The sequence below is a fragment of the Scophthalmus maximus genome, chromosome 13, assembly GCF_022379125.1.
Source record: "Scophthalmus maximus strain ysfricsl-2021 chromosome 13, ASM2237912v1, whole genome shotgun sequence".
Classification (NCBI taxonomy): domain Eukaryota; kingdom Metazoa; phylum Chordata; class Actinopteri; order Pleuronectiformes; family Scophthalmidae; genus Scophthalmus; species Scophthalmus maximus.
In genome coordinates, this window is record NC_061527.1 from 17453191 (window position 1) to 17471099 (window position 17909).

The 17909-nt window shown below is 42.3% G+C and overlaps 1 protein-coding gene across 2 annotated transcripts in view; it reads left to right on the forward strand.

Annotated features, from left to right (window-relative positions):
• The first annotated feature begins 820 nt into the window (after positions 1-820).
• Positions 821-17909, forward strand: part of ddr2a (discoidin domain receptor tyrosine kinase 2a) — a 30008-nt gene continuing 12919 nt past the window's right edge. Inside the window, exons 1-2 of one of the 2 annotated variants that reach the window (XM_035648501.2) lie at positions 821-998; positions 12631-12744. In XM_035648501.2, coding sequence (XP_035504394.1) covers positions 12663-12744 — 82 coding nt within the window. In that variant the 5' untranslated portion in view covers positions 821-998; positions 12631-12662. The remainder of the gene's footprint in view (positions 999-12630; positions 12745-17909) is intronic. The other variant, XM_035648502.2, reaches the window with a different exon arrangement.

Consider the following 17909-nt stretch of genomic DNA (forward strand, 5'->3'; position numbering starts at 1 on the left):
GTTGTGACCTGATGAGGGTGCTACATGAAATGTCATCCAGAGCAGTTGTCTGTACCAAAGAGGAAATCCGTCCACAGTTGTCATTGGAAAAGTCAAGTCATCACCAAACTCATTAGGCGTACTGTAGTCCCCGTCGCTGCAGGAAACACTGCACGCAGCTTCTCACACATCGGGAAAAACCCAGAACTCAGAATGTCCTTCGTGTTCCCAAAGTGACCATCTCATTTCTGTAGTCTGGTGAAATGGTTCAGGCCACATGGGCAGCAAAACACACATTGTATGACCTGATATGTCCCCGACACTTGACTCGCACTCTGTGATGGATCTGGTTTGACGAGTAAGGCCGCAGTGTCAGCACCACTAAGTTTAAAACAAAAATGGACTTTTGTCTACCTGTACCACAATTGGAGATCAGTTTTTATTTCATCTCATATGATCAAACTTAAAAGGTGTGCTTTATGAATATCTATATCAAACTTAGGTGAAACCTTCTGAGACAGCAGCAACAAACATGTCCTACAAATATGTGTTAAAGCGACAGAGACATGACTTCAGAGGGGAGCGACCCAAACATTACCCTGAATTGTAGTCACTTCAGCCTCGAGCTGTCAAAAGAAAGGCTCTTTTCAGGAGGAATAAAGCTTTCTGATTGAGCGTTGGATTCAGCCTTAATTGAAACCTTGTGTGAGGCATGTGGAATTCTGGGACTTTGGCATGCTCCCAAGAATCCACAGAATGTGAAGGTTTTTTTTCCTGCCTCTCTCTCTGTCCCCCCCCCCCTCTCTCTCTCTCTCGCTCCTCTCCCTCTCTTTTTTTCCTCTGTGCAGGGTTGTCTTACATCAGCCCAATGAGTCCTGGTGCAGGCGACTGACGGTCAGAGAGGGAACGAGCAAGAGCAAGAGGGGCTTGGGTTGTGACACCCAGCCGTCTGACTCACTGGGATAATCGGAAACCGTCTCTGAACAAATGGTCTGAAAGGAAAAGAAAACATCTCTGAAGTAAGTCATCCTTTTCTTTTTTTTACTTTTTCCTCCTCCATCATTCTTCTTTGTCTTTGTGTGGGACTTCAAACAGTGGCCAACATTTCTTGAAGCCCTATGTGTGGGTGCCGCAAAGTTTCCCCGAAGATTTCCTTAGTCCTACTTGCATGTTTGAACTCCATGTACCTTTTGTGTGGAGTGGCTGTTTTTTGTTGCATGGCAGGCCAGAAGAGAGGACGACAGAGCAGAGCCAGATTCAAACTCGCTCTCTCTGTTGTGCTGCTGCTGCTGCTCCAGATCCAGCTGTTTCTAACTGAGGCTATTCCATGTTGTTTGACCTTGCGGTGGCTGTTGGCTTTAAATGTGATCAAGCCCCATTAACCCTTCATTTGAACACCAACTAATGCTCGGGGATGAAGAAAATAATTGACATAGTGGACCTTTCTCTTTGTAAAAGTCGCCCAAACTCAAGTGGAAGCAGATCTTTGCAACTTTCAAACAATTTTTAATCCGGAACATGCTTAAAATGTTGGTGATATAATGAAGTCTGTCTGGACACTGTTTTCTGCATTTTACAAATGACTCTACAGTGCTGAATGGCACCAACTGCCCTTTAATGAGCGATAAAAGATTTGTGTAGAACTTATGTGACTGCTATTTTACTGCTTCAAGCTCACACGCATTTCTGTTTGCTTTATTGTGGCGGGGAGTTAGAAGAATGTTTTTGGAAAAGTTAAACAACTGACTCATCCATGGTTGCCTAGATTCTCCCCGACTTCACTGTGGTCAGCCGGTGAAATGTTGAATATTCGAGTTACAGCTTTTGAAGACGTTTTTGGTCACCCGGGGCGCCACATTCTGCCTTTGTGTCATGGAGGTGGTGTGTATGTTGTTCAGTGTTATGTAGGTGTTACGTAGATGGTATGTAGGTGCCCTGCTGTGGTATGTGGGTGACAGGTGTCCACACAGAGGCCTCTTTTCTACCTCACTGAAGTTCTTCGGTTAGTTAACCCTACAAAGTTTGCAGGAGTCGCGAAGACGTATGAACCCACAGCTCAGACATCCGAGGCAGCGCTCGATGACCTGCACAGTCAACGACAGACCAGAATTGTTATGGAGAGGTCAAGGTGATCCTGAGATCATTTTTGGGAGCGTGTGTGTGTGTGTGTGTGTGTGTGTGTGTGTGTGTGTGTGTGTGTGTGTGTGTGTTTGCGTGAGATCATACCATAATCAAATACTAATCAATAATTTTGACTCTGGCAACTTTTCAGTTTCCTACGTTACTTAGCAGCAGCGTTAGTACCGTGGCCAACTTGATCCCAGCAGCCTGGCCGCTGTCCGAAGCAGAAAACAACCGTAAAAATACCAATTTGAAACAAATAACTTCAACATTCTACTCTAAAACGCTAATACACTCTTGAGGGTGGTATTTTTTAACCTCTCTGCTGGCAGACTGCTCTTTATATGACAAAATATTATATCTACATATTTTACTCATACAAAATGTATCCATCTAAAACATCAATAGAAAATTACTGTGTACTGATTTTTGTTTGGCACTGATATTCAATATTCATGTTCTTATTTGGTATTCAGAGAGACATCCGAAGCAGGGAGAAAGACACATTTGTGCACTTACAGCAGCGTTGGTACAGCGGAACGCAGCACAGGTCTGTGACATATTGGGATGTGGGTGATGAGTGTACCATGTTTTTCTCCTGCTTAAAGAAACACACTTCCCTCCCCTTCTTCTCTGATCCATTGTCCTTTCTTCACCAAAGTTTAGCCACTTTCTCTGTGCAGCACCAAATTTTGGCAAACAAAAAAGTAATGGACGTACATGTAGAAGAAGCAAGTTGCAGCAAACAAAAGGCACTGATCGCAATAGATTTGAGGTATTATCAGATTGCAGATTTGTACTTTAACCTCTTTTTGTCGTGTGCTCGATGGGCCGTTAAATAGGAAACCGTCTTCATCGGGGTAGAGAGGTTCTTTGTCAAAGCAGAATGGAGAAGCCATCGCTTCAGGGAAATATATGAAATGCCTGTGGTGGATTTCAGAGGGGAGTGGATAATGTTCTCACATTCACTATTTTTCTATTTGTTCAGAAAGTTGGAAAATGGAGGGAGGAAACGTTCACGGGCAATTTGATGCCAAGCCATCACTCGTTATCGGGTGTAATTTAATTTATAAATAGACTAGACACACACACACACACACACACATACACAGACAGACACACAGACACACACACACACACACAGACACAGGGCTTTGATAGAATGAGAGAGAGTATAGATGGGAATAATCAGGAGTGTGTTATCACTGCGTCTTTTTTTTTCAACATGTCATTTCAATTAGCAGCCCTTCCCCTCGAGAGGCTGACTGACATCCTCACGTACAGACCCTAATCACACGCCACAACCAGGGCTGTAATTTCACCGCCACATTCAAAACACTGCACCGGAGGCACCCGGTGCTTACTCAGTTCAGTTGTAACTCGATGCTGACGTTGTTTGATTGGAAGTGTTTTCAAATCAATGCCTCCGGCAGGAGAAAACCAGCTGTGTGCTCCGCTCACTCCGGCCGAGGTGCACGCTGTAATTTGGTATAAATAGCGACGTTTTGGGGAACATCATCCCTAAATCACTGCCCTGTTGACTTTGCATCCCGCACGTGCTTGAACTCCGACCCTGCCCAAACCAGCACCTCACTCATCACCTACTGTTTGAGGGGGGTTAGGTTACACGTGGCCTACAGAAATGCATCTTATTTCTGAGCTCTTATTTAGCTCTAGCTATGGGAAATATTGCATACATTTGACTTCTCCTGTGATATTTTCCATTGTGGAATAATTGATGAAGTGAATCTAAGGTTGCTTCTTTGATCTAGACTACAGAAGAGGCCACTGCAGCAGGCAGATGATAGGTGGTGGCCACCAAACCAAATGATTATAAAGGAGCAAAAAGACAGATGCACACATACAGTAACACACAGTAGTGTGTTTATGCGTGTGCGGCCTTGGTGTTTTTTCCCAGTCATTCCTCATCCGTTCTCCGCTGTTTACATGTGGCAGGGTCCTTCTGCTTATCTGTTTGTCTGATGCTCATTATCTGCCTCTCCACGTTGCGCCTGTCTGTCCTGATTGCAGGCCCTCAGGGAAGAGCTGAGGTAATAGTAATATTTCCACATCAAAAGGAGCCTCATGACACGCTGCAGGCTGCCACTGTGCACAAATGACAGCCTGGGCAGTGAATGAGTTGTCACTGCCTACGAATCAACATTTGGCTTTTTGTTTTCACTAACTTGATCTGAATGTTAAAGCACATGTGACCAAGTACTGTACTGAAGTACAATTTTGAGATATACCTATTTTCTCTCCTCTTTTCACTTCTACCGTAGTACATTTCCGGGGCAAACAGTATACATTTTTATTCCACTACACTATCTGACAACTGTCGTCACCATTGCAGATTTGACACAAAACACTTATGATGACTTAAATACAATGTATTGATACAGATGATACCAGTGGTTTCCAGCCTTTTTGGCTTGTGTCCCCTTTGTGTAGTTCCTCTAAGAGACGTTTCTCTGATAAACTTTCCAGACACCTTTTCAAATTACTAAACTTTCACATAAATAAAAGATGAGTTGAAAGTCCAAAAGGTAAATTTTAAATTTTTTAAACTATATCTACTACTGAGAACTAGCTCCACCTTGACCAGCTACAACAGTAAAATGCTAACTACACTTTGATGTGTCAGTCATATACATTATGATAATAATATTACAGGGGACATATATGGCAGGGCAAGTACATGTACATTAAGCTAATAGTACCTTTTTAATATTTTTTTGCACTTTTGTATTCATACTTTTATTAAAGTTGAGGATCTAATACCTCTTCCACTACTGTATGCTGCTGTGAGAGCCTGTGTATGTATAAACTACTTTCATTATTATAGAGTCAAATAAAGCAGGATAGGATTTGTCCTCAGAAAAGGTAAAGCTCCTTCCTCAGTTTAAAAAAAAAGGTAAATATCTGATCTGATAAGATGCCATATTCTCTGCAGATATTTATTGTAACGCATATGTGTAATTTCCCTGTTGAAATTTAACAAAGGACTTTTTCTTGTAGCTGAATTCACAAATGCTCCTGTAGAGCTGGAGATGGATTTGTGCTTTAACAGTGGAAGTGGAAAAGAAAAAGAAAAAAAAGAAGCTTCTTGGCGTGGGCTGCTGTTTTTCCAATCTGACAGTGTTGCTGTAAAGTTCAGGGTCTGGATTTTCAATCAGAATGGATTTCCAGTCAAGGATTTGGAGCTACTCTCTTTACATAACAAACGCCGGCCTTGTGATTGCATGATATTCACAATGAACAGTTAAGAGTCTTTGTCGAGAATGTCTTTGGGTGGGTTTGGAAGGTAGATTAAATACAGTGTTGAATCGGAGGCTCTCTTGCGGTTTCTCCCCCCCCCCCCCCACCTTGTGGCTCCTAAACATCAGCTGGTAGCTTTTTTACGAGCACCTGCACACTGGCTTGAACAGTTCACGTCCTCGGGCAAATAAAGGTCCCTACAGGCTCCATCAGTGAGATACTACAGCAGGTGGGCTACTGCTGGAGCTTGTGTGGCCTGAGTGAAAGCAGTTTCAGTGGCCCCCCTTGGCTTTATGACATGATGTAGGGCTATCAGATCTTACTGTTTGCATGGCTCCACCTTCCTCTAACTGGGAAATGTGATTTGGATTTCATGCCCTTCCCATAAAAGTAAAATAGCTGTGATACAAATGTTACCGCCTTTAGGGAGAAGCGAGAGCATATAATAGAAAGCATGTGTAGATGGTTATGGTGCATAGCATATGGGCACACAGGCCCCGAACCAACAGCGCACATAAACACACACTAACACACACCCATACCCTTACTGTATATGTGGTCTAAGCTATAAGGCCTAGACATAATTTCTGGGTTGAGGTAAATGTGACATGTGATCTGCCTTGTTTTTAGTAGCTCATATACCCAACATGGTTTCAATTATTTACTGTTTATTTAACACAGACAAAATGTTTTACTTTATTTTTTGCCTTTATTGGTCAGTTGCTCTTAGAGAGGCAAACAATACATCAAGCATCAAGCAAGAGTGAAAATCAAATGAACAGAAATTTCATTTGAGAAGAAAATACTTCTTTCATTTTGCCCAAAGTCCCGTAGCTGAAGTTGAACCAGGTACATTGGTTACGTGAGTATTTAGCACAAGGCCACTGGATGCTCCATTGCAACAGAGAGAGCCAAAAGCAAATTTTAATTTGTGGTCCCTGTGACATACCCTTATTGTCAAGGAATTCAAATTGGTTGATAGGTTACTTTTGAAATTGTAACCTTGTTAAATAAAATTTGATAGTTTCTTGTGGTAATACTGACTTGGGCGTTTTCCTGTGCGATGACCTTGTTTCACCACAAGGTCATCATTTTAATCCGTCCAGTATTTGGGGTTGTGTCCAAATACCTGTGAAACTGCAGACATTTCCATCAGCCTCAGTTGTGTTCAGTTCTAATTGGAGAATTTTCCGATGCCAACAGACTTGTTAGCATGCTGACATTAGCATTTATTCCACAGAACTGGCTTCAAACTGCAGTTATCAATGCAATCATGGGCTGAATAATGGTTTGACAGTCGCAGCAGTGTGGCAAGGAACAAGGAAAACACTGGACAGACTCTTTTTGTACGTTATTACACTGCGCTGACTGTAACTTATATTCAAGAGCACGAGGCTTGAATAAATGTAAAAGCATGAAACCAGCACCAAACATTTTGATATGATAGGCCTAACGTCATCTGTTGAACTTGCAAATCAACTCGTCACATTGTTATTCCAAAGTGTTGGAACTATATTTCACATTTTGATCAACATGGAGTCATACAGGGGAACAGAGATTATGTGTGATTATGGAACAAAATAAAATGTAATTTTACGACCGTCACAGCCTCGTGCCTTCCTTCTTTGACGGCAGCAGATCCAGGGCAGGTTTTGTTGGTTGGATGGTAAAATGTTAAACTCGATCTTGACCCACTGAACCTCTGCTGGATGCTTCCTCTTCTGCCGATGTCAAAACCCCAAGTGTCGACGCTGCTGGTTGTGTGTGTGTGTGTGTGTGTGTGTGTTGTGTGTGTGTGTGTGTGTGTGTGTGTGTGTGTGTGTGTGTGTGTGCGCGTGTGTGCGCGAGAGAGAGACAGAGGCAGGGAACTGAGCCAAGTAAACCTGTGTGTTGACTTTACAGGCCTTTCCCAGGGAGCAGGACCTGGTGGTACACCAATGTTACACTGTGTGCTGGGCCCGACCCCTTCCTAGAAAATCTGATTATTTATACAAACAAGAAAGCCTGGGAATCAAGCAAAGTAAAACTGCTCTCCTGTTCTCCACGTGAGAGTTCCGCAGGAGGACATGGCAACGAGCTTCAAGCGTCACGGGACTCGAGCTGAGTAGCCACAGGGTGCCGGTTGGTAAGCCAAGTCTTAATATTTTATTAAGGTGGCCAGAACATTTAGTTTTTACCTTTTTTTTAATGAGTTGCACATATTCGGGAGCTCACCAGTGAATCTCAGATGAATTTTAGTCGTCCCTGTGATTTAAAAATGTAGCCACAGTGTGTCTGTGTCTCTTGGTTGAGGTCTGTGGGCGCGTGGGTTTCTGAGGGGAGTATCTGTCCTTCACCACTTCCTGAACTAGCCAAGGGGGACATGATATTTATGGGGCACAGACCTTTTTTTCCCCCCTCAGAAGCACATTTCATGTCAATAGTTGTTCTATTCAAGAACATTCTGCTCCACGTTGATACAATAAACTCTACCTGCTGCCTTTTAACCTTCTGTGTTTATGATACGTTTATGATAAGGTCCAGTTCATTCAAGTTTGCTCTTTCTGTAATACTTGATGTCTGTCCAGTCTGAATAGTGCTGTGGTTGAGCACTTTAGCCGGAGATATCCATGTTTATATCTGGACATAAGTCTAAGTGGCTCACTGACATGTTACATGTTGTGTTTAATTTGAAATGACAGGCCATAATCCCCCAATAATACAGTAGATCCTATAATTTGCCACCACATTCAGGTACAATTACCATATATGGTTTTCTTTTTCTACTGGGAGAAAGTACCAGCACTGTAAACAGATGTCAAGCTATAACATAATGATATTTATAAAAAGAGAAAAGTAGGTTTGACAGTATGCCCAATAGATATTAACATTTATTTAGCTTGTAACGCATTATATGTATGTGCCATTTTTCTAAAGATGTACACACATATATGTTACTCATTTACATATATGTGTGTATAGCTTAAATTGGAAAAAAATACAAATCAAATATAAAACACTTAACTTAAAATTTTCAAATACAAAAATCAAATTCAAGAGAATGTTATTATCTTCCTTGTTTTAGTTACTCAATGGGTAACACACACACACACACACACACACCACTAACATTGCTAAGTGTAACATATCTGATTATAGGATAATCTTTAATACACATAATACTAATAATACTACTACTAATAATAATACATATATGTCAATTTGTATCATTCAGCGCAATTTATCAATGTTCATATTCTTTAAAAACGGTCACCGGCCCATAGTGGACAAATAACACTTGTCCAGACAAACCGATACTGTCCATGTGTCTTTGCTCTGCTCTGACAGAGGTGGGTGAGGCTACATGACCTAGATCTCCTCTCTGTCTTCCTGCTCTGTCTCTCATGATCTATGAGAGACCATTCCCCCACCTCTCTTTTACTCTTACTTGAGAAATGTAAGTCTTACTGTAAAAGTTGCACCTCTTTGTATGAAACTATACAGGGTATAATATGTTTGACGAAAGCAAGAGCAGAATAAATAAAAGGCAATGGTCTCTTGGGAATTTACAGGTCATTTGACAACGCTTTTATAAGCATATTACTTTATGTTTTCAACATTTTCCCCCTTAAAAGTTTGAAATATGTCTCTAAAAGGGAAAAGGGGAAGAAAAAAATCCTGGAAGAGATACGTTTTGAAACCAAGATCGGACGTGAATAAGATTTTCCTGCTGTATTCCAGTAAGATGAGAGCGAGGAGAAGTTTCCAGGACTGTGAACCTGTGCCTGTAACTACTGCAGCGCTGCTGACCGATCTGATGTTACTTAGGCAGAAGCCAGCTGTGGAATAACAGCTGTTTGCTTCATACAGGTATTGAGAACACAGTTGACCACACCAGGGGACGCTCCAGCAAAATAACTGATACACAGGAAATCTGTTTTCACATTTCAACAGTCGCATGACCATCTCTAGACCGTTTGTGGTGCTGAACGTACTCATCTTACACTATAATTAAAGTATAAGAATATCAACAATTGCTTGGATCTTGTGTTTGCCGTAATTCTGTGGATAATATGTCATCATAAGGTATACATTGTTTTAAATTGAACCCATTTACTACAAATCACATGTAACGTCACACCCATCTCCTCTTTAAAACTTACCAAATACCCTTTAAAATTGATAAAAGCTCATTTATTTATAATTACATTCAGACAGTCACTGATCTCGGGACACTTCAGTGTGGCATTAAAAAGAGTTAATTGTGTTTGCAGTGTTATCTGAGTGGATGTGTTTATACTGGCTGACTACTTCAACGTCATTATTCATGGTTTCAACATATTTCTTTCTGATCGCTTGTCCTGCTGATTTTCTAAAAGCTCAGTTTGCTGAATCTTTTGTTGCCTGACTCATGCTCATGCTCAAACATCGCAATGGTCTTACATCCTTGCCACTAGTGCAGCAAGAAGTAAGGTTCGGTGTGAGGATGGTGCCAGAAGAATGGCCATTTAAAAAAAAAAATCTAATTTGAAAGGTCTTTTCTTGGTGCGGTGGCCGTGTTCGGCCATATTACACTGAGCTGTGTGTCGTCAGATGTGGCTCATCTTTGATCTGAGTTGACTGCGCTTTGCCAACAACTCGGCTCAAATGCCACCGGCTTCAGCTCTCAGACTGTAAGTTTGTGCTGTTCAAATTAATGCTTAATTTGAACAGCAGCTTTAGCTTTGTTCACGTTGATCTCGAAGCCCAGCTGCAGCTGAGGGTGATGAGGATTTATGCTGCGTTACATTATAGGCCTATACCTCGGAGCTCGGCAGTCTGGATTGGTCGTTCCATTATAATCTCGGAACTCGGAATTACCGACCTCCGAGTTTGAGGTTGCAACTGGAACTCCTCCCCGAGTGAGAATTTCGACTCGGAAGGTTGGAGGAACTTCACCGCCCTGAATTCCGAGTTCCGAGTTTCCGAGGTATGATGGAACACAGCATTAAAGTGAGGTCGGGGTATTTCCTGTCATGCATTTAAGTGTTGGATTAGTGGGCATTTTGAGAAGTAAAGGGAGCAACAAAGTCAAGATAATTCATCTTCAGCAAACCATTAATGTCTATTTTACATTAAAACCAATGGTACTGTAAAATGCATGTGATTAGCAGTAAAAGGACAAAAACATTCTAACACTCCAGCATGGCCCTTTGAGAGTCTCAGAATGTCGAACCAAAGGTCAGTTCTCCCCCCTACACAACACAAGCAGCCTTTACATAAACGTTCTCCAGCAGCATGGTAAACATATTTTTGACTTCCTAATGCACACAAGCCATCAGGTGTTTGTGTTTCATTAGCTGTGAAAAGCCGCGCGGAGTTGAGCCCAGTGAATGAGTCTCAGTGGGAAGTTGCTGTAACCCGAGGCAGCAGGAAATGGAAAATAAGAAAAGCACTGAGATTATGTGTGAGCGCACAATGAAAGAATCAAGTCAGGGTGGAACTAGTGTCACAAAAGTCATCTGCGCTGGTCGCACGACATTAGTTTGAGGTCATTTATACCGCTTGAGCATTTGGTTCTTAATTCAAGAAAGACCACAGTTGCCAGGCAAAATTAAAAGCTGTGGAAACCGTATCAGGTATCATTAAAAAAAATGTAGCCTGCTAGGCAAAAATTTAAAAAGTAAATGTGGGCTTGAGCTCAAAATCAACAGGTCTGGATTTGTTTCCTGTAGACAGAGTGCAGCGTACGTGCACCTATAAGCCATATACTTCAGAGGCGAATATGTACAGAGGTCAACTGGAGCATTGGCAGACGTGCCTCAGTCGGTGGAGATCCCCTGTTCCTGTCATGAGCAGGGCCGTTATCATACAGTACAGTCCAGCCACTGACACCTGGCGTGAATGGAGGCGTGTACAGTTGGTCCAGTCTCGTACTATTGTCCAAACCAAAGTGCTACAGCTCTGAGCAGCATGCTGCTGATCCCTGTGTTGGTCCAATGGTGAGATGTCAGGAAAATGTTGATTTTGGCCAGTGATGAAGACCAGGAAATGTCTGACACACACACACACACACACACACACACACACACACACACGCACATGAACACACACATCCACATCCACGCGCACAGCACACACACACACACACACACACACACACACACACATTTATTTATATACTCTTTGTGAAAATTCCCACGTGCGCAGGTAGTTTAGTTTTGTGTCATGTGTATAGGGTTTGGATAACCCTGCTTTGGTTCTATCTTTGGGTGTTTACATTGGAGCCTGTTGCTTGTATAATGATTAAGATTTTAAATTAGTGGACACGGACTAAAATATTAAGAAAGTCTCAAAAAGCTTTTAAAAAACCCTGCAGGTATAGATGTTTCTTTCAAACTAATAATAGAAATGAAACGTCTCTGCGTTATTCAGTTCCATAAGGTGTGGTTAACATGACGTAAACAATTAAAAGACTTCGAGCAGCAGTAAAAGTACCCCATTTGGTTTTTCCAAGTTAATTCAGTCATGATCAGCACAAAGTCATTTACAGCAGGTGAAGCAATCTTTTGCTATTGTGGGTGAAAACTGTTCGGCTGCGTAACTGACTAATCCCTGTCCCGTTGAAAACTTTACGTTTTCATACCTGTTTTATGTGAAAGCACGAAACATGTCCCCATTTCTCTGCTTATCCATTTTCTTGGACTAGATTTGGGCCTTGAAATCCCAAATAAAATAGAATATGAAAATAAACTAGTTGAAATAAGTTGTTTTTTTTTCCTGTTGTTGGACTAAGTGGTCAGTTAGAGGCGTCTTGTTGGCGCTGCGTCTGTCCAGCTGAAGTCATGTCTGTGACTCATGTCTCAATCTCTCTTTCCACTCTTCCTCCATTGTTTTTCCTGCATTCAGTTAGTGTGTATTATGAATAATTATAAAATAAAAAAACTGTATATTAATGGCACAATAATTCTGTTTTGTGAGGCTGCGACTGAAATATCACCAGAGTCACAGTTTAACAGGCCTCCTCTCATAGAGAGATAAAGCACTAAATAAATGGAAATTCCACTGCTATGTGGCAATTATTATGTCTTTTATTGAGTGAAATAAAAAACATGCTTCCAATTAAACTCCAGCTTTCCCCTTGTATATCTAAACAAATGTTTGGTTCCCATGAATACATGGGAGTGAATACAAAGTCAAATGTGTTCATGCTGCAGTGTACAGTACATGCTGAGCTACTATCTAGCCTTTGGTCAAACTATATATTAAACGGAGTCACTGACTTGTGTTTCCTGTTTCCATCTTCTCTGTCAGATTGGAAGCCTGTCTCTGTGCATGTGTTTGGGATGAAGCACCTGTGGGACGTTCACTTCCTCCTGCTCCTCCTCCTCTGCCTGTTCGGAGCCGTCACGTCACAGGTCAACCCAGGTATGTGCCACCATAGGAGGGGGAATTTTATCTTCCAGGTCTCTGGATTTGGGCGTCTGTATTCACACTACACACTCACACTACAAGACTCTACTATAAAGTGACTTTTGTGAGTTTTGGGAAGTGTTTTTTTTGCTTCTGGTGCTGCAGTCCGGTCGTGCAGACTCCAACTGATTCAGGTTTTGGATAAGTGCCGCTTTGTGGGAGCCCTGTGGTCCCCTCGCTCTGGTCTGGCCTCTTTGATCACAGCATGCACGTCTTTCTCCAGCTCTCCCTCCGCTGTACGGGTGGTTTTTGGGTTGTCAATGAAAAGGGACCAATAATTCTTTATTTTCTTTACAAGGAAATAGAGTAGCAACATTTGGTGGGCAGAGACGGAGTCGAAAAGGAATCAGAGAGAGGTTTTTGGTTATTGTTGAAATTGTAGAAATACAGCAGACACTTGCCAGTAAAAACCCTGACCTGGCTACTGTTTTTGATTTCAGTCTCAAAGCCCCTGTCATGCTGAGATTTTTTATGATTGTTGAAAGGATAATGAATGCTTATACTCTGATCTGAACTGTCATTAATGATAGTTTTGTCAAAATAGTTCAACGCAGATTTTACAGGTCATACGGGCCTCACTCTGCCAAGTAGCAGAAGAAAAAAAAACAGTGGGGGAGAAAAACAACACTGCATCACTTCCACATCCTACCACTTTACTCCACCCCACTTCCACATTCGAAATAAAACGTATTCAGTATTTTAAAACTGTAAACCCAATTACATTTTGAGAAAGTATGAAAACAAAAGCAAACATGAGGTCATGATGGCAGCCATATTTAAAACTGTCCTGAAGGGGTTTCATGCTCTAGTTAAAAAAAAATCTACATACATTACATTATTATGTTTAAACCTAAATATTTTTAACAACAGCTGTTTTCTAGAGCATTTCTGCATACACTGAATCATTCTCATACACACACACACCAGATGTAAACATGCATTAAAACCAGGCTTATATTTGTCATTCATGTGTTCTTTGTGCCAAAACTAACAGAATAAAAGAGCATTTTTAAACGACTGTGTTTATAGAGGGAGTTTTTTAAGTAGAATAGAGTGTTCAGGCTGTGGTCGCTTTCAATGCATGTCTGTGTGCATTAATGGCTACATTTCTGACCTATTTAACAAGATGTGAATGTATATAAATACCATTTTGCGTTCAGCAACAAAAAATGATCAACATGAGTATTTTATGAGACATCTCTCAACTACACTTAATAAAGGATTCGAGTGTTTGACCCCAGTGGGACTTTTCTCTTGTCTCTCTCCGTTCACTCTGTGCGTGTGTGTGTGTGTGTGTGTGTGAGTGTGAGAGAGAGAGAGTGTGTGTGTGTGTGTGTGTGTGTGTGAGTGTGTGAGTGTGTGTGTGTGAGTGTGAGAGAGAGTGTGTGTGTGTGTGTGTGTGTGTGTGTGTGTGTGTGTGTGTGTGAGTGTGTGTGTGTGTGTCTGCTCAAATGCATGAACCCGCATGCACACGCATGCAGTGGATCCAGCTATCCCACTGGAGTCTGTGGCTAATGCATACCAGACATTCTGACAGCAGGAAAGTCCATTGAAATAAGCTCTGTCTTTCTCCCCGGCACTTGTGAGTGTATGCGTGTGTGTGTGTGTGTGTCTTGTGCGAGTGTGAGTGCGGTGTGCATTTCCCAGTATTTGACCACTCATAAGTCATGGAAAGGACTGTGTGTGCATCTGATCATGGTCAAAGTTCAACGAGTTCCCCACTTGCATGTAAAATCTGACCAAGTGATTACCTCTAGTGTCACTAAGGGCTTAAATCTCAGCCTGCCCTAATATATGGGAGCAGGATATATCCACCTATAATTCGATCTGATGCCTTAGCTCTGCTGCATTGCGAAGAGAGTCATTTTTCCACAGTCTGGAAATATTCAGGGCTGAATTTAGTAGAGCTGAGAAGTTGAGCAATGCCAACTTTCCCCTGTTTAAAATTCCCAAGCAATGGAGTTATACCATCCCTGTCTTTCCCATTTTGCTCGTGAGTGGGCGAACTTTATTTCACTGTGGAGAGGGAGGAGGAGGTGTGGACACGAGCACAGGCCTGGGCAGAGCAGTCAAATACCATGTCCTATCATGATTGTGTGGGCTTCTTCTCGTGAGGAGGTTTCAAATAAATCCCAAATGAATGAATGCATCAGAACTTTTTCTTTCAACCATCAGAAATCATTGTGAGATTAAGTTCAGAGTGAGGAAATGATATTCCTCCCACCAATCAAAAGCTGAGTTCATAAGCCACGTTGCCTACCTTTCGATAGATGTACCTGACTGTGTGTTGACATAACCGAGTCAATTCACAGACAATATGTTTTTACCTTTGCACTACTACAATGCTAAGTTTTAGCAAGTCACAGATGAACATTATATAGTTTTCACTCAAGCGTTAAACAAACTGTAAGTCACAGGTAAACATTCCCCTTTGAAGATAACTGAATGACTGTGTCTGAACGTCTTTACAGTAGCAGAACAAGGTGCAAATACAACACTGAAATATTATTGCATGTGAAGTTGTTGTGGTGTTAGTTAACAGTTCTCTGTGTCACACGTCCCGCAGACACAGAGAAGAATCAACCATCCATTGTGTTTCTGGACACCTGATGAATATAACCAAAACACTAAAGTTGCAGGCCATAAACCCAAATCACATAGAACTTGTTAGAACTGTAGAGGCGGATAATTACTTGGCTGTGCGTTTACCACTGCAGGCGACCCATTGTATATCCCATGTAGTCTTTTGAGCCATTGTGAATATAGAAATATTGATGAGTGCATCTTTAAAGCACGCGACTAAAGAGGATCTTAAACTGTGATCCTGCAGTTTCCACCTGCGACCACAGGGGCCACTGTTCAGCCAGTTACCAGATCCCATTTTTTAAGGATGTAATAAAACAGATAGTAAACTCATAAGAAACGCAACCAAAACTGCCCTGACGTATAACTGACAGGTATTATGCAGGAGACGTGAGCAGAAATGTGTGACTACACAGTGTGTGTGTGTGTGTGCTGTGTAAGAGTGAGTGTATTTGGAGTCAGCGGATGGACAGCAAACACTGCAGAACAAGCGCGCCTTTCAGTAGTCAGGCTGCGGTAAAGCTCAAGAGGTGAGAGGGGGTTTGGTCCGTTACTCCTTCACCTCTCTCTCTCTCTTTCTTTCTCTCTCTCTCTCTTCCTTAACCACACAAGGCTGGTATTTTTCCACCTTTTCTCGGGTGATATTTTTAGATTGCTGTGGCCAAATGTGAAGCCTGATGGGTGGTGGGGTTGGTGTGTGTGTCTGTGCAAGGGGGATAGATCTGCATATGTGTGCGCGCGTCTTAATGTGCACAGCTCACCTCAGGGGTCAGCTCTGAGTGGGCTGGGTAGATAAATAAACACAGCAAAAACCCAACATTTGCTGGAGCGGTCACACATCCGGCACGACATACTGAAACCTGCTTCGCTCTCTGAATCTCTCTGGGATGTGGTTAAAGTCTCTGATAATGACTCCTATTTTCATCAATTACGTCCCGGGCAATTGCTGTGCTTCCCCCAACCGGTGATGTTGCACTGTCCGTGGTCTGGGCCTCTGTGTACGTCTGGCAAGACTTCACAGGAAAAAATGACACGACTTATGTCACCACCTCGTGACACATGACTTCCACATTATGACCCCAGCCTTTCCACAAAGACTTCTTTTGGCCTTTATGACAATGTTTCATCCCAGTGTGGAAACCGGGGGGGAGCAAAAAAGGGTAGATGCCGCTCTGTGCTCCTCTGATTCTCCGTCTTGATGTCTGTTTACACTCTTCACCTCTGTGTGAATTAGGCTCTACTGGCGGGAACGCCAACCACCTCAAACCCCATAACCTCTGGCTGGGCAGCAGCCCTGTAACACAAGGACAGATACAACATGTTCGCCTCCTGATGCCAGATTTTATCATTCCAAATGTTCCGCTTTATTGTCAAATGATTCCCTTTCATCTTATCCTGCCCAGATTTCGTTTTAAATCATTTGTTGGGGGAAATAAACCCTTCATTTGCACATGATGTTTGATGAAAGATGGCTGAACTTCTTTCACAGTGGTGGATAAAAGAATGAACTCGATGGGCCTCAGTTGTCTTTACTTGGATGTATTAGTTTATTCAACAAAATTCTGTACACAGAGAAGATGCTTGGTACAGCTCACATGCAGACAGCCAAACCAACAAAAAAACTTGAAGTAAAGTAGAAGCATTTTGAGTATTGTACCAAACAGGAGGGAGCAGATAATAAGTCTTGGTCACTAGAGGTCATGTCAGCGTTGTTATTATCTTCTGGAGAGAACCCAACATCCTAATCTAAGGCATTCCTGCAGGAGCCTTCAAACATCCCAGGTCAACCACTCAACCTGTGAGACATAACTTTGGTGAGTGATTATAAATATCGTACACAATATTAAATAAATGAAAAGATGTTTTTGTCATTAAATTCTCCAGCACTTGAAGCAGGTTATGACGACTTGTGCTTTACTACAGCTATCATCCGTGCAGTTTGAGCGCCCGCACCTCTGATCGAAATGGTTCTGTAATTGTGATTGTAGCCAAGCAAGTTTACCACTAATATGCTGAGAATATGAGAGGAGTGAGATGGTTTTCGGTTGATGTGGTTGGCTCATACCCAAGGCGATGTGGTGCGAGGAGTGCGTCGGGGTAAACAGTTATGGATAAATGATGAGGGCTGAAGTGAAGGGGTCAGTGCGGAACGAAGGTTGGAGAGGACAAGATGAAAGGAAGACAAGAGGAGTCAAATGTAGACATCTGGAAGAGTTTTTGTTGTGCTGCCTGCTTCAAACTGTCACTGTGTCACTGCCAAGACCGAGCATGCGTGTGTGTGGTTGCATCTACGCCTGCTTTGTGTGCAATGTGAGCTGTGTATCAGATCGTCACAGTCTGCTCCTAACCCTTCAGGGGTTTCCACATCTTGACTTTTAAGCAAATACTTGGAGGAGGACTAAGAAAAGAGAGGAAGAGAGAATCACGTGGAGAGAAAGTGGAGGCAAGAAAGAGAAGGAGAGGGACAGAGCAGGCCTTGAACCTCCCGCTCTGCTGTTGCTGGCATCTTCTCAGAGGGTTTTCTGTGAGACAAGGGG